We start from the raw sequence: 14,374 nt of genomic DNA, 5'->3' as shown, positions 1-14,374 counted from the left end.
AAGACTCTTGAGAGTCCCTTGTACTGCAAGGAGATCCAACCAGTCCATTCTGAAGGAGATCAATCCTGGGTGTTCATTGGAAGGACTGATGCTGAAGCTGAAACTGCAATACTTTGGCCACCTCATGCGATGAGTTGACTCACTGGAAAGGACTCTGATGCTGGGAAAGGTTGGGGGAGGGAGGAGAAGGGGACGACAGAGAATGAGATGGCTGGATGGCATCACCGACTCTGTGGACATGAGTTTGAGTGAACTCTGGCAGTTGGTGATGGACAGGGAGGCCTGGCGTGCTGTGATTCATGGGGTCGCGGAGAGTCGGACACGACTGAACGACTGAACTGAACTGTATGCTGAGATGACACATGACTTCAGGTTCAAACAGCATTTGATACCATCTAGGGAAGATCCCCTGGAGAAGGAAATGGTAACCCACTCCAGTATTCTTGCCTGGAAAATCCCATGGACGGAGAAGCCTGGTAGGCTACAGTCCATGGGGTCGCAAAGAGTCGGACACGACTGAGCAACTTCACCCTCACCCTCATGGCTTCCCTGGTGGCTCAGAGGTTAAAGCGTCTGCCTCCAATGTGGGAGACCTGGGTTCGATCCCTGGGTCGGGAAGATCCCCTGGAGAAGGAAACGGTAATCCCCTCCAGTATTCTTGCCTGGAGAATCCCACGGACGGAGAAGCTTGGTAGGCTACAGTCCACAGGGTCGCAAAGAGTCGGACACGACTGAGCAACGGAACGGAACGGATGGCTTAGTTTATGAAAGATACCTATTCAGCAGATTTAGGACTTTAAGAAACGTTAAATAACTCAGCTAATGTTTATTGCTAAAATTTCAAGCTAGAAAAGGGAATGGTGATGATAGTACTTCCCTGGTGGAAAGGTGGCTAGCAGTCTTCTAAGAAATCTCATGGGATGGCATTAATTTGGTAAATTTGTCAAGGTCCTCAGTCCAGTAGGCTCAAAATCTGATTTTATCCTTACAACAGAGGGCACACCCAACTCCCAGGAGAATGTTAAAGACATATATTTTTATCTATACATAAACTGATATATAAAACCAGAACTGCAATATATTACATTGTAATGAAAACTGAAAATTTCATATAGACTACATGATATATTGTTTCCATATCAGCATTTTATTTAGAAGGAGAGTTGCATGGAAAGTCAAATCCTTATCAGAAGGCTGTTTGGTGAACCTCATCCTCTGAACAGGAGTATAAATTACAGGAATTCTCTCCAAGAAAGAAGATATTAAAGACGAATGGGACCAGATAAGTCAGAAGTCTCTTAGTTTCCTTATCTCCTTCCTACACAAGGCTTAGATGGGAACCGCCAACACCAGCTTATTACCAGACTAAACGATGTATCATTTGAATGATGCAATCTTTCTTTTTTTTGGATATGTGAAAGGATTCAAACAATGCTCTTATGAATCTCCAAGTCCCAGCATTATTCTGTCTCTGAGTTGGCTCTGCATTTCTGTAGCCAGATCCATCAGTATGTTGAGTTTATAGTTTTACTATAAAAAAAAAATCACCTTATCTCCTTAATATAAAGTTCTTGTTTCAGTGAATCCTCAACTATTAAAAACATCTACTGCAAAGAAAGTCACAATAAGTCCCTTTAAGAGAGTGATCACACATTGGATATTTTTATCAGACAGTTAATGACCCTCAAAAAACAGAGAACTTGTCACTGTGCTCTAAATGAAGAACAGGGTACTTTTACAGAAAGATCTAAACCTCCCCCAAACTCAAATTATACTATGGTTATCCAGAAGAGTAGCACAAAAGACAATCAGCTAGAAATGAAAGGAGTAAGAAGGCATGACATAATACTCAGAATATTGTTTTAGTCTACACCAACCTAGACAGTTTCCCAAACAGGTCCTGTAGGACACTGGTGGTCCCCAAAATGTAAATATTGTGCAAGAGGACAGAACGCTAGGTCCTACGGTGAAATACCCTTGAAATAAAAGGTAAAACAAAGTTACATGTTTATTTGCAGTAGGAATTCTCTGAGTTTTTAATATTCATGTCAATTGTGACCTCTTGGGGAAGGACCTACATCTGGTATGCACTGAAATAAAGGAAACTTTTTTTTTAAATAAATGATTCTTCAACACAATACATGAAACAAAATGGGTGGAGACCAAAAACATTTTTAACTGAAATGTTAAAAATGTAATAATTTATTACATTATTATTAACATAATAATATGTAGCTCAAATGGTAAAGAATCCGCCTGCAATGCAGGATTCCTGGGTTGGGAAGATACCCTGGAGAAGGCAACAGCAACCCACTCCAGTATTCTTGCCTGCAGAATTCCATGGGCAGAGGAGCCTGGCAGGCTACAGTCCATGGGGATGTAAAGAGTTGGACACAATTGAGCAATTTTCATACACACACACACACTAATAAATAATACAAATGTTTAATAATCAATTAAAAGAGAAACAATTCAAATACTTACATTTGTAATCCTCCAAATCAGACTCCAGACTATTATCAGTACTTATTTCTATTGCAGCATCTGCCAGATTTTTTTCTAATGCTGACCTTGCAAGGCTTGGTAAAAACCTGGCGGGTGGGAAGGATGTATTGATAAAGTCAAAGCTTTCTGTGATTCTAAAATATCTTCTGACACTTAGACAGACACAAGACCAATTAAGGATGATCTGTCTTGATCTGTGAAAAAACAGCTTGATAATACTTAATCTTCTGTTTTATGAACATAGTATCCCATTTCCCATAGCAAACTTTTACAACTTTTAATAGAGATTCATGCTTTTTTCCATAAAAGCATTATATGCCACTCATTAAATTTATTCTTAGGTTTGCAAAGCTTTCTATTATTATTTTGAATATTATTTTTTTTTAATTCAACTTCTTTATTGATTTTTACTGGAATATATGGATAGGAATATCATTGACTTGGGTGTATAAGTAATATCATTATATTCCATCTGTTCTAAAACGCAGCTTACATGAAGCTTCTCTTGAATTTTTTTATGTAGCTAATCATATAACTTTTAGACAGAGAATGATATGGCTGGATGGCATCACTGACTCGAATGACATGAGTTTGAGTGTACTCCGGGAGTTGGTGATGGACAGGGAGGCCTGGCGTGCTGTGATTCATGGGGTCGCAAAGAGTCGGATACGACTGAGCGACTGAACTGAACTGAACCGTTTATCAGATTAAGAACTTCTGTTTGATTCATGGTTAGCTAAGATGGAGGAGCCTGGTAGGCTGCAGTCCATGGGGTCACTAAGGGTCGGACACGACTGAGCGACTTCACTTTCATTTTTCACTTTCACACATTGGAGAAGGAAATGGCAACCCACTCCAGTGTTCTTGCCTGGAGAATCCCAGGGACGGGGGAGCCTGGTGGGCTTCCGTCTATGGGGTCACACAGAGTCGGACACGACTGAAGTGACTTAGCAGCAGCAGCAAGCATATTGTTTGTTTACCTTTGCTTTGGTTTGTTTTCAAGTTTGGCTGCTGAGTTCTATCAAACCCTTTTTAATGATTTATTAAACTGAAAATTTTTCTCAGTAATATGTTAATATGTAACATGTTAATGGGCTCTCCCTTGTGGTTCAGACAGTAAAGAGTCTGCCTGCAGCACAGGATACCCAGGATCAATCTATGAGTCGGGAATATCTCCTGGAGAAGGAAACGGCAACTGATTCCAGTACTCTTGCCTGGAAAATCCCATGGACAGAGAGGCTGGCAGGCTACAGTCCACGGGGTAGCAAAGAGTCAGACTCGACTGAGTGACTTCACACTCACTCACTCATGTTAATGTGGTAAATTTAAAAAAAGAGTATTGAAATTTCTTCACATTCTTGAGGTAACTCCAGGTTGCTCATAATTTATTTAGACAGATAAATTATATATATCTACATTTGGTTTGTTAGTATTTCATTTAGGATTTCTGTACACATTCCATGAATGCGATTTATAATTTTCCTTTCATATATTATTCTTGTCTGGTTTAGGTATCAAGATTATACTAGACTCAAAGTGAATTGCTATGTTTTCACTGTCTACTCACTAGAATGGCCTCTAAAATGCTTTGTGTGTGATTATTTCATTCATCCCAAAGTATTACTTTCTCTTAGGCTTTGAAACTCTTTATATTACTTAGCATTGACAATTTACTTCCATTAACTATAACTTGGTTCTAACTAAGAAAACACTGGCTAGATAATAAATCTATCTGTATTATTTTCTTCAGCTCATGACCCTAAAAAATAGGCAATTGAAGCATTTTTTTCTAATTTTCATTTAGAAGTTGAATTATCTACTTAAGAGAATCAACTTTATTATCTCTCATGATTATTAGTTATTCAAAGAATTACTCCAAAGCACTGGAAACGAACCTCACTTTAGTCTCATTTCACCACAGAACAAACTGAAGTTGCAACACAAGAACTTGCTTTGACTACAAGAAATTTGTCCACTAAGCTGAAAATGTATAGAGGGCAGTTAAAGAGATTTTCCAAAGCTGAATACAATTTCTCTTTTAATTCCTCTAATGTACCAAGGAATGAATGGACAACAGCTATAACCACCAGAAAAATAATTAAAAGATCATGTGAAAAGAGTCTAAAGGAAATCTTCAGGTCGATTGGATGGTGTTATTAATCTTTTCTAACTACTCTTTTAAAATAGTTTCATGTAAGCATGATTCTGTAAGGAAATTCTATAAGTCAGTGTTTAAAATAATTTCCAAACAAGTATGAAAAATATTAGTGTAGACTGAAAAGATGCTAGTTTTTTCATACTTGGGCAACAGGACATGTTATACTACCCTGCATGGAAAGTTCCAGTACAAATTTGGGAAGTGCTATGTGTAATGCTTAAGACCTCTCTCTCAGAAGACACATGAACCAGCATTCAAATGCCAAACCTACTTTTCCTTATTCACTACTGTCTGATTTGAGTAAGTAACTCAGCTTTATCACATATAAACATCTCAACTGTGGTGCTGGAGAAGACTCTTGAGAGTCCCTTGAACTGCAAGGAGATCCAACCAGTCCCTTCTAGAGGAGATCAATCCTGGGTGTTCATTGGAAGGACTGATGCTAAAACTGAAACTCCAATACTTTGGCCACCTCATGCGACGAGTTGACTCACTGGAAAAGACTCTGATGCTGGGAAGGATTGGGGACAGAAGGAGACGGGGACGACAGAGAATGAGATGGCTGGATGGCATCACCAGCTCGATGGACATGAGTTTGAGTGAACTCCGGGAGTTCGTGATGGACAGGGAGGCCTGGCGTGCTGTGATTCATGGGGTTGCAAAAAGTCAGACACGACTGAGCGACTGAACTGAACTAAAGATAATGTATGGAAACACTGCATACAAGGCTGAAAAAGCTACATGTTCAGACTGATAACTTTTTCCAGACCTGTGAGCACAGATTATCAAACTTCTGTGTACTATTTTAGGAAAGACCCAGAGAGTTGGATTCAGTGAGAAAGGAGAATATGGTTACCTGGAAAGACAGGCTTTGGTGACAGCATTGTGAAGGTTCTCATTAGGGTACTGTGACAACCGACGAGAAATCCTCAACAGCTGTCTGGTAGAAAGGGATGCCGCCAGTGACTGTGCCTACCAAAAAGCAAAGACAGGCTGGTGAAGAGTTCTGTTTCAACTTGCTCAAAGTGCCTTTGGATGGGTATCATAGCAGAATTGATTATTCCTGAATGACAAGGCCAAACTTAACTATGTACTTACTGTTAATGAATTGCAAATAAACAAAAACCAATTTACACTTAAAACATCCTTAAAGACAGCTTTAAAAAAAAAAATCCATGAAAAGTAGTTATTAATTAAATTCAATTAAAGTGCTGTGTATACATGTGTGTTTGTTTGTTTGTTTGTTTTCTGAGGAGGGGAAGGAGGTTGGATGGAGGAAAGATGTTACATTGTACAGATTGAACCTGACTTATGGATAGCCCTTAGGGACAACTAACTGGGGCTTCCCCAATGGCTCAGTGGGTAAGGTATCTGCCTGTAATGCAGGAGACACAGTAGAGGGGGATTTGATCTCTAGGTCTGGAAGATCCCCTGGAAGAGGAAATTACAACCTACTCCAGTTTTATTGCCTGAAAAGTCCCACGGGCAGAGGAACCTGGCTGGCTACAGTCCATGGGGTCACAAAGAGTAGGACAGGACTAAGCGAATGAACACACACACATTCATGTCCACTCCCACTCCACTTATACAAAGTGAAACTGTTAAGATAGCCAGAAAATGCTCTGAGCTTTAAGTAAATATCTGGCTTCTGAAATAAAGAAAAGGAGTTGTGGACAATTTAGGCTGCTGATCACAGAGGTATCAACCAGTTATCACCTGGGTGGCAGCTTACAGTTCAGAAACCTTCTATACTGTTAGAATAATTTTACTTTATATTCTTATTCTTCCCAAAATCCCATTAAGAGAGCTGCTAGTAAAGAGCTCAGGACATCATTAAGTACCAATAAACATATGTGGACTTGAATTTGAAATTATCTTAGTAGACAGCATAATGCAATAGTAAAGTTTATAAGCTTTGGAGTCAGACAAATCAGTCTTCCATTTATTAGCTATGTGATTTTTGGCAAGTTACTTAATCTCTTCAGGCCCAATTTCCTCATCTTTAAAATGACAATAAGAAAGCCTTCACTTTTAAGTATTATGAGTATGAGGATTAAATTAGAAAATTATTCTAAAGCACTTAGCAGAGGTCAGACACATATGGGTGCTCAACAACCAGCAGCAATTATTATTCAAAGTCAGCCTCCTCAAAATGAAAAAAAAAACACCTAACAGGGAACAGGATCTACAAGTTAGTAGAAATCTAATACATCAGATTGTTACTGGCCTAGTTCCTAACTTAGATCAGCAGCATTAGAAGACAGTAGTTTTCACTGAAAATCAAGAAGAGAACTTTTAAAGAAACTGGTCCTCTGGGGTGGGGGAGGGGCAGAAGAGGCCAAGGTGAAATGTCACAGAGTCTGACCAGGGCAGTTAAGTGGCCCTGAGCCCCTGAGGAAAGGGTAAGGGGACTCTATCAAATTAACAAAGGATTCAGAATGGGTGGTGGGAGGATGCTAAAACTTCACTACACATTTGTTCCTTTTAACACTCTGCACCTCCCAAGGCAGCAAAAAAAGAACTGATTGCTCTTTCCTCGTGTATTTCACAGCTCCATGAGATGCAGGTCTGCTGTTATTAGCATTATATTTCAGCTACAACTTGGATTAAACACTCCTTTGGGCACTAGGTTAGGAGCATGACCACTATTTATGACATATCCTTTTTTCTATTAAAAAAACACATTCTAAGTTGTAGGGACTTCATAAGCAAAACATTCGGTTCAGACTTTTTAAAAAAATTTGCATTCTAGACACAGAGACAATATTTAAATATAAAAAAGCATAAAGTGCCATTCAAAATAGCATATAATTTAATGCAAAAATAAGTGGAGCACTTGACAACTGCTATAGGGGCTTAAAAATGTTCAAGTGGGTAGGAGAAATGCTATGAACAAAGGGAGGAAAGCAACAAGAACAGAAATACACACAGAATATAAGGAAACCAGTCCAGGTTTACTAGAGGGTCCTGCTGGAAAGTTTACTCCCAAATATCAAAGATCCATGAATTACATTTAAGGAATTGGTGTTTCTTCTAAAGCCAATAGGACTGTATTCTGTGCAAAGCAGTAACATGGTTTTAGAAAGACTAACCTGGCAGTAATAGGCAAAGCAGTTGAAGGACAAAGAACCGAGGCAGGAATCAGAAAGGTACTTCAATTACTTGCTATAAAGAGATAAAAGTCCTATAGTAAGGTTACTGGCAAGAAGAAGGAAGTTGTTCAGCCGCTAAGTTGTGTCTGACTTTTTGGCGACACCATGGACTGTAGCCCGTGAGGCTACTCTGTTCACGGGATTTTCCAGGCAAGAATACTGGAGTGGGTTGCCATTTCCTCCTCCAGGGTATCTTACCGACCCAGGGATGGAATCCATGTCTCCTGCATTGGCAGGAGAATTCTTTCCCACTGAGCCACCTGGGAAGCCCAATAAGAAAGAAGAGAAGGGATTAAACAAATGTCTCAAAGGACTTGGCAACGGATAGATATGAAAACAGGAGTAAGAATTAAGGATAAGATTGTTTTAGCTAGTATGACTGAAAGTGTCATAAGTTAAATATGACTTAGCAATTCCCACTCAATACTTAAGACCATTAAAAATTCCTATTTTAATCATGGAAAATGTTTGACAAATGACTCCAACCAGAGGATTCTATGACAAGAGTCCCATTACACCACACGGTAACTTTCCAGGTTAAAATATTCTAGTCTAATTCCAAACATGACACTGAAGTTGGGCTTCATATTTCATTCCAGTGATCAAGAAGGACTTCTCATGAGTTTGAAAAATACTGATTCAGTTGATAATATCAAAATGCTTTACAATAATATCCAGTATTAAATCAGAAAGAAGCTTTAGATTGAGCCACTTAAGTATTGAATAAAGGGTTTGGCTGTTTCTGCTCTCACATTATTACCAACGAAAAATTGAGAATCTAATTTAAAAATCCTAATACACTTAACATTTATCATATCAAATTTCTGCAGTTTTATCTTCCAAAATAGGGTAAGGATGTGAGTATATTGAAGAGCACACCTCAAGGACTTTTTGGATTAACATGATTAATAAAACAATTGAGCTTAGAAATATTAGAGGTTTAAGACAAAAAAAATTATTTAAAAAATAAATTCTTTTTTTCCTCTTAAGGAATTATTTTTTATGAAAACATAATGTTCTCTGGGAGAGAAAACTCTACGGACAACCTATTAATTAATAACTAATTAATTTATTCATGCATTCATCAAAGATTTGTTAACTTGAGAAGGGAATGTCAAACCACTTCAGTATACTTGCCTTGAGAACCCCATGAACAGATCATGGGGTCACAAAGAGTCGGACACGACTGAGCGACTGAACTGAACTGAACTATGTGCCAGGCACCAAGATGGGAGACAGCTGGTACAAAAAAGATACCTTGACCCTCCTTTGTCTCCCTGAAAGCAGGAAGTGAACCGCCCACGAAAGAATACCCTCCCTGTACCAGGAGGCTAGAAGGCACCCTTACCACCAGAAATGGGGAATTTAGGGCTAAGAGGGTTATATTAACAAACCTTGTTTCTTTTTCACTAAATTACCACCCCAAGCCCAAATGTCTTTGTGTTTTCAATTCTTCACAATTTCATTGTTTCTTTGTCTAAAAGGTATAAAAGCTGCCTGCTTTGGTCACTTCTTTAAGTCTCAGATTTTTATGGGGCTCCTGCATCTACAAAATTAAATCTGTTGTTCTGCTCTTGTTAAACAGTCTCATATCAATTTAATTCTTAGGCCAGCCAAAGAACTTAGAGAGGAAGAAGGGAAAAGTTTTCTCCCCTATGCCATCCCAAACACAAACAGAATCATAAATAGAGAATCAACAAGGAAAGAGAAGTTAGAAGCTAGAGATCAAGTTGCTGGCATCCACACAGAGGTGATACTTGAAGCCATAAGAATACATGAGACTGCTCAGCAGAGGAGTAGAGCCAAACCTCCAGGAACACCCAGGTACTCCTCTAGAGCTAAAACTTGTTTTCTGTGACACCAGCCAGAAGCTGGAAGAAATGTTAAAATCATTGAAACAGTGACATATACACATAGGAGAAAGCACAGCAGAAGGGATAAAAATATCTGCTAAAAAACAGATTTTAAAACACTGAACTCTAAGAATATAAAGCCTGTCAACAACAGAAAATTCTATGGAGAAAACCCAGACTTACTGTTGTATCCTGTGTCTCTCTGAGTTTGTGCGTAAATGACAACAATTTGTCCAAAGCTTCTGGAGGCATATTTGGGACCTATTTTATGAGAGGATTAAGGAAAGAAAGAAAAAATTGGTATATATGATCAAGCGACTAGAAATTATGGCTACTTACCAAACAATATTAAAATTATGTTTTTATAAAGTCTCTGATTATAGGTATCATGCTTAACCTGTGGATAAATTTGCTTATTCATCTTCTCAGGAAACACTTTTGCCTCTGCTTTCTATTTAAGAATCAGGTCAAGAAGATGTGGCACATATATACAATCAAATGCTACTCAGCCATAAAAAAGAATAAAATAATGCCATCTGCAGCAACATGGATGCAACCAGAGATTACCACGCTAAGTGAAGTGAAGTCAGAAAGAGAAAGACAAATACCATATGAAGTCAGAAAGAGAAAGACAAATACCATATGATATCACTTATATGGGGAATTTAAAATATGACACAAATGAACCTATCTGTAAAAATAGAAACAGAATCACAGACAGAGAATAGACTGGAGGGGGGAGGAGGGAAGGGGAGGACGGATGGGGAAGAGGGGGGATGGGATGAATTGGGAGTTTAGGATTAGCAAATGCAAACTGGTATATATAGAATGGGTAAACAGCAAGGTCTTACTGTATATCCCAGAGAACTATATTCAACAGCCTGTGATAAACCAGAATAAAAAAGTATGAAAAAGAATGTATATATACGTATAACTGAGTCACTTTGCTGTACAACAGTAATTAATACAACATTGTAAGTCAACTATATGTCAATAAAAAAAAAAAAAAGAATCAGGTAAAACCAGGCCATTCTTCATTTACAATTCTATCACAAGGATAAAACTGAAAGGAACCTCTAACCAATTAAAAACTGGCATATAGTACACCCATAAGAAACTTCTCATATATAACATCCATTTTTGTTAGCTTCAGCTCTAATTCAGGCATTTTTCTTACAAAACCAAGCTCCTTCACTTAGCAGCAACCTTACACCTATGTCTACTAAGAGACTTAGTATATCCCTGTATAAAGAGAAGATGCTCAAACTGTCCATTTTTTCAAGGACTTTAAAACCTGTAATAAACCACAATGGAAAAGAACATGAAAAAGAATGTATACATATATATATATATATATATATGCATATACACATATATGGATTTCTGAATCACTTTGCTGTATAGCAGAAACTAACACAACCTTGTAAATCAACTGTATTTCAGCAAAATAAATATGAAAAATATTCCCACATACCTGAGGGGCACGATCTACTTATCAATGAAATGTAAAGAACAGCTGCCTGGAAATATACATTGACTGCTTTTAAGTACACTGAATTTAATATGTATTTGAATTGATAATAATAAAATTTTACTTAATAACAAAATTAAAATTTTAACTAAAAAAGAACAGAAGGAGATGTTAGAACAATGATTGGTATAACATGACAATTTCAGAAACAAACTGTTCATAGTTTCTCTGGTCATTTAAGTAATTGGAATTTTTAAAGTTCAAAGCTCTATACCATATATACTCATTCATTCTTTAAATCAACCCTGTGATGTAATAAGTAGTATCATCCCCATCATCAGATGAAGAAAATATGGTTGAGTAATTTACCCAAGATCCAGAAGCTAATAAGCAGTGGATCTGACATTTAAAGGCAAGTTTTTTGACTTTAAAGTCTACACCCTTATCCACAACCATGCTCATAAGACCTAAAATTAAATAATTCATTCTAGTATTTCAAAGGGGATGAGTGCAGTTATTAGAGATCTATAACAGTACTGTCTAGCAGAACATTCTACAATGATGGAAATGTTCTTTATGCTATCGGTGTGCCATGGCCACTTGAAATAAGACTGAGCAACTGAATTTTTTAATTGATTTAATGTGGTCAGTGCTACTACATTGAACAGTGAAGTCCCAGAATTCCAAAAGTGCTAAACACACTGCTTGGTTAAGGCAGACACTACAATAAGAGATTGCAAACACTACAAGCCACTAGACAGCTAACCAGTTAACTATAGGCTACATTACAATCCCAAGGGGACCAGAAATACCTAGGATTTTCTACAAAACCTATGGAACTGAAATATATTTGGCCTCCTCTTGTAGTTGGAGAAGAAAATGGCAACCTACTCTAATATTCCTGCCTGGGAAATCCCCGGACAGAGGAGCCTTGTAGGCTTCAGTCAATGCGTTCATTAAAAGTTGGACATGACTTAGTGACTAAACCACCACCACCACCCCTTTTAGTAGGAGCTTTAAATAGTCACCTTTGGTTGAATCTAAAAGGAAAAAGAATCCTCAAACTGTCTCCACAGGAGGAAAATTGAGAGACAACCCAAACGCCTTGTTCTTAAAGTGTGGTCCCAGACCAACAGCATCAGCATCACCTGAGTACTTCAGACATGTAAATTCTCATTTCCATCCCAGAATCACTGGCTCAGCGATGTGTAAGTTAACAAGCCCTCCAGATGATCCTGAAAAGTGTTGACATCTGAGAACCATTTTATAAGGAAATTTGGAAATAAACAGTGAGAAAAAGCCAAAAATATCCAACTCTGCTCAAGGAGGTGTCAAAAATGCCTTAAAAAGAGAGTAACTGAAGGTAACAGGCTTGTGCTGGCCTCACTCTTACCATTTCCTTAATCACTTGGATTTCTTCACTTTTGACAAGTGGCTTCATGTAATGGAAAAAGAACATGGTTAAGAATTCTGGCCCCAGCCACTGCTGTGTTGTGCTTCCAATAACAGGGGGTTCTGCCAAGGCGATGATTCTGAAGGAGGGGTGAACAGGAAAAATCGATCTAAAAGGGAAAAAAAAGCTTTTTAAGCATAACCTTTTGTGTTAGAAATTAGGTCACAGTAGCTAAAGCCTAGGTAATAATAAGACTATGGTACAGATAAAGCTATTATTACCCAAAGAACAAGCTTTGAAAAAACAAAGGTCAGGACATTCTAAAAAACCTAAGATGTACCATGTCAACTGATGAAACGCCATCACTGGAATGAATCACTGTTTTGGAAAACATGAATCCATGTTTTGGATATGTTGTTATACCTACAATAAATTTACTCCATAGTCCCTTGAAGAAGAAAGTGAAAGTCAAAGTCACTCAGTCATGTTCAACTCTTTGCAACCCCATGGACTATACAGTCCATGGAATTCTCCAGACCAGAATACTGGAGTGGGTAGCCTTTCCCTTCTCCAAGGGATCTTCCCAACCCAGAGATTGAACCCAGGTCTCCTGCACGGCAGGCAGATTCTTGACCAGCTGAGCCACAAGGGAAGCCCGATAGTCCCTTGAAACATAACCCCAAACAGTTCATATTCATTATGTAGGTCCCCTGTCTTTGTTCAAAATCTCCTGTCTTGCAAGGAACTTCTATGTCATAGAAAGACCAAGAAGCATGACTCAGAATGAAGTGACTTTTTACAATGCAGAAAATTTAAGTAGCATAGGGGATCAGATTAAAATTCAAATTTGGATTGGCAATAAGAATATTTAGGTCTTTAAAAGGTGGGGAAAAGTGAACTTCTTTTGTCATTTAATAGGAAACAATGTGATTTTTACAGTGATCTCTTTGACAAATCCCTGTTAGGGAATCTGAAGATGTAAATATAAGAAAAGATTCCCCATGGTTTATGAAATGAACTTGAGTAGTTTTAGAAGAAGGAGCTAGAAACCCTTTATCATGATCTAATCATGAGCAATATCAGTTCTTATCAATTCTCAAAACTGTAGTGCAAATAGACCTTTTGTGGGTCATATCATCCTTGCTGAGAAAGGAGAAATGAAACTCAAACACCTGCCAAGATCTTCAGAAAAACGAAAATAAAGGGACCTAAGTGGCATTTCTTCATTGCCACCAACTACTATAATAGAACTCAACAGTTACGTGGTTGGGCAGCGAGAATATCAGGAGATAAGACATGTGCAGAGAGAATCAGATAAATACTCGGAAGATTTCAGATCAGAAAAAGTCCCCCCAGTACAACAGGAAGGTTCACTGAGTCCCGACAGTATGACTTAGAATTTTAGAGGGCCACAGGGTCATTTGTAAGCCAGTGAAAAGCAGTTTATAGAAATGGGCATGTGAAATGTCTGGGTGAGTTCATAAAAGCTACTAAATACCATTTCATTTCGCTAGTTAGGGGACTGGGGGAGGATGGAGACTTACTTATAGATACTCAAGCATAGCATGGGGATGACCTGTCCAAAGGAGTTGTACTAAGAAAAGAGAAAAGGATAACAATACAGAAAATGGCTTGAGAGTCCTAAGGATGGCACGGTCACTCAGGATTGCAAGAAACTATAGTCACACAACAGAACCTGGACAGAGAAAATTCTATCATCTGAAAAGAGAAGATTATTCTATTTTCCACTTCTCTTAAGTGGTTTGCCATAATCCAGAAAGTCTGCTTCAGGGCCCAGTAACAGATGTAGGATTCATCTTTGACCCTCTTCTCTCCTAGCTG

The 14,374-nt window shown here is 38.2% G+C and overlaps 1 protein-coding gene across 1 annotated transcript in view; it reads right to left on the bottom strand.

The window, feature by feature from the left end:
* The window catches only part of VWA8 (von Willebrand factor A domain containing 8), a 399,072-nt gene that overhangs the window by 269,098 nt on the left and 115,600 nt on the right, over positions 1–14,374 (bottom strand). Inside the window, exons 15-18 of the mRNA XM_055426030.2 lie at positions 12,533–12,701; positions 9,852–9,929; positions 5,520–5,635; positions 2,485–2,591 (exon numbers count right to left, since the gene is read on the bottom strand). Coding sequence (XP_055282005.1) covers positions 2,485–2,591; positions 5,520–5,635; positions 9,852–9,929; positions 12,533–12,701 — 470 coding nt within the window. The remainder of the gene's footprint in view (positions 1–2,484; positions 2,592–5,519; positions 5,636–9,851; positions 9,930–12,532; positions 12,702–14,374) is intronic.

This window comes from Moschus berezovskii, chromosome 13, assembly GCF_049115385.1.
Source record: "Moschus berezovskii isolate FMDL1 chromosome 13, NW_MosBer_1.0, whole genome shotgun sequence".
NCBI classification, from domain to species: Eukaryota; Metazoa; Chordata; class Mammalia; order Artiodactyla; family Moschidae; genus Moschus; species Moschus berezovskii.
This window is presented reverse-complemented; position numbering and strand designations above follow the sequence as displayed.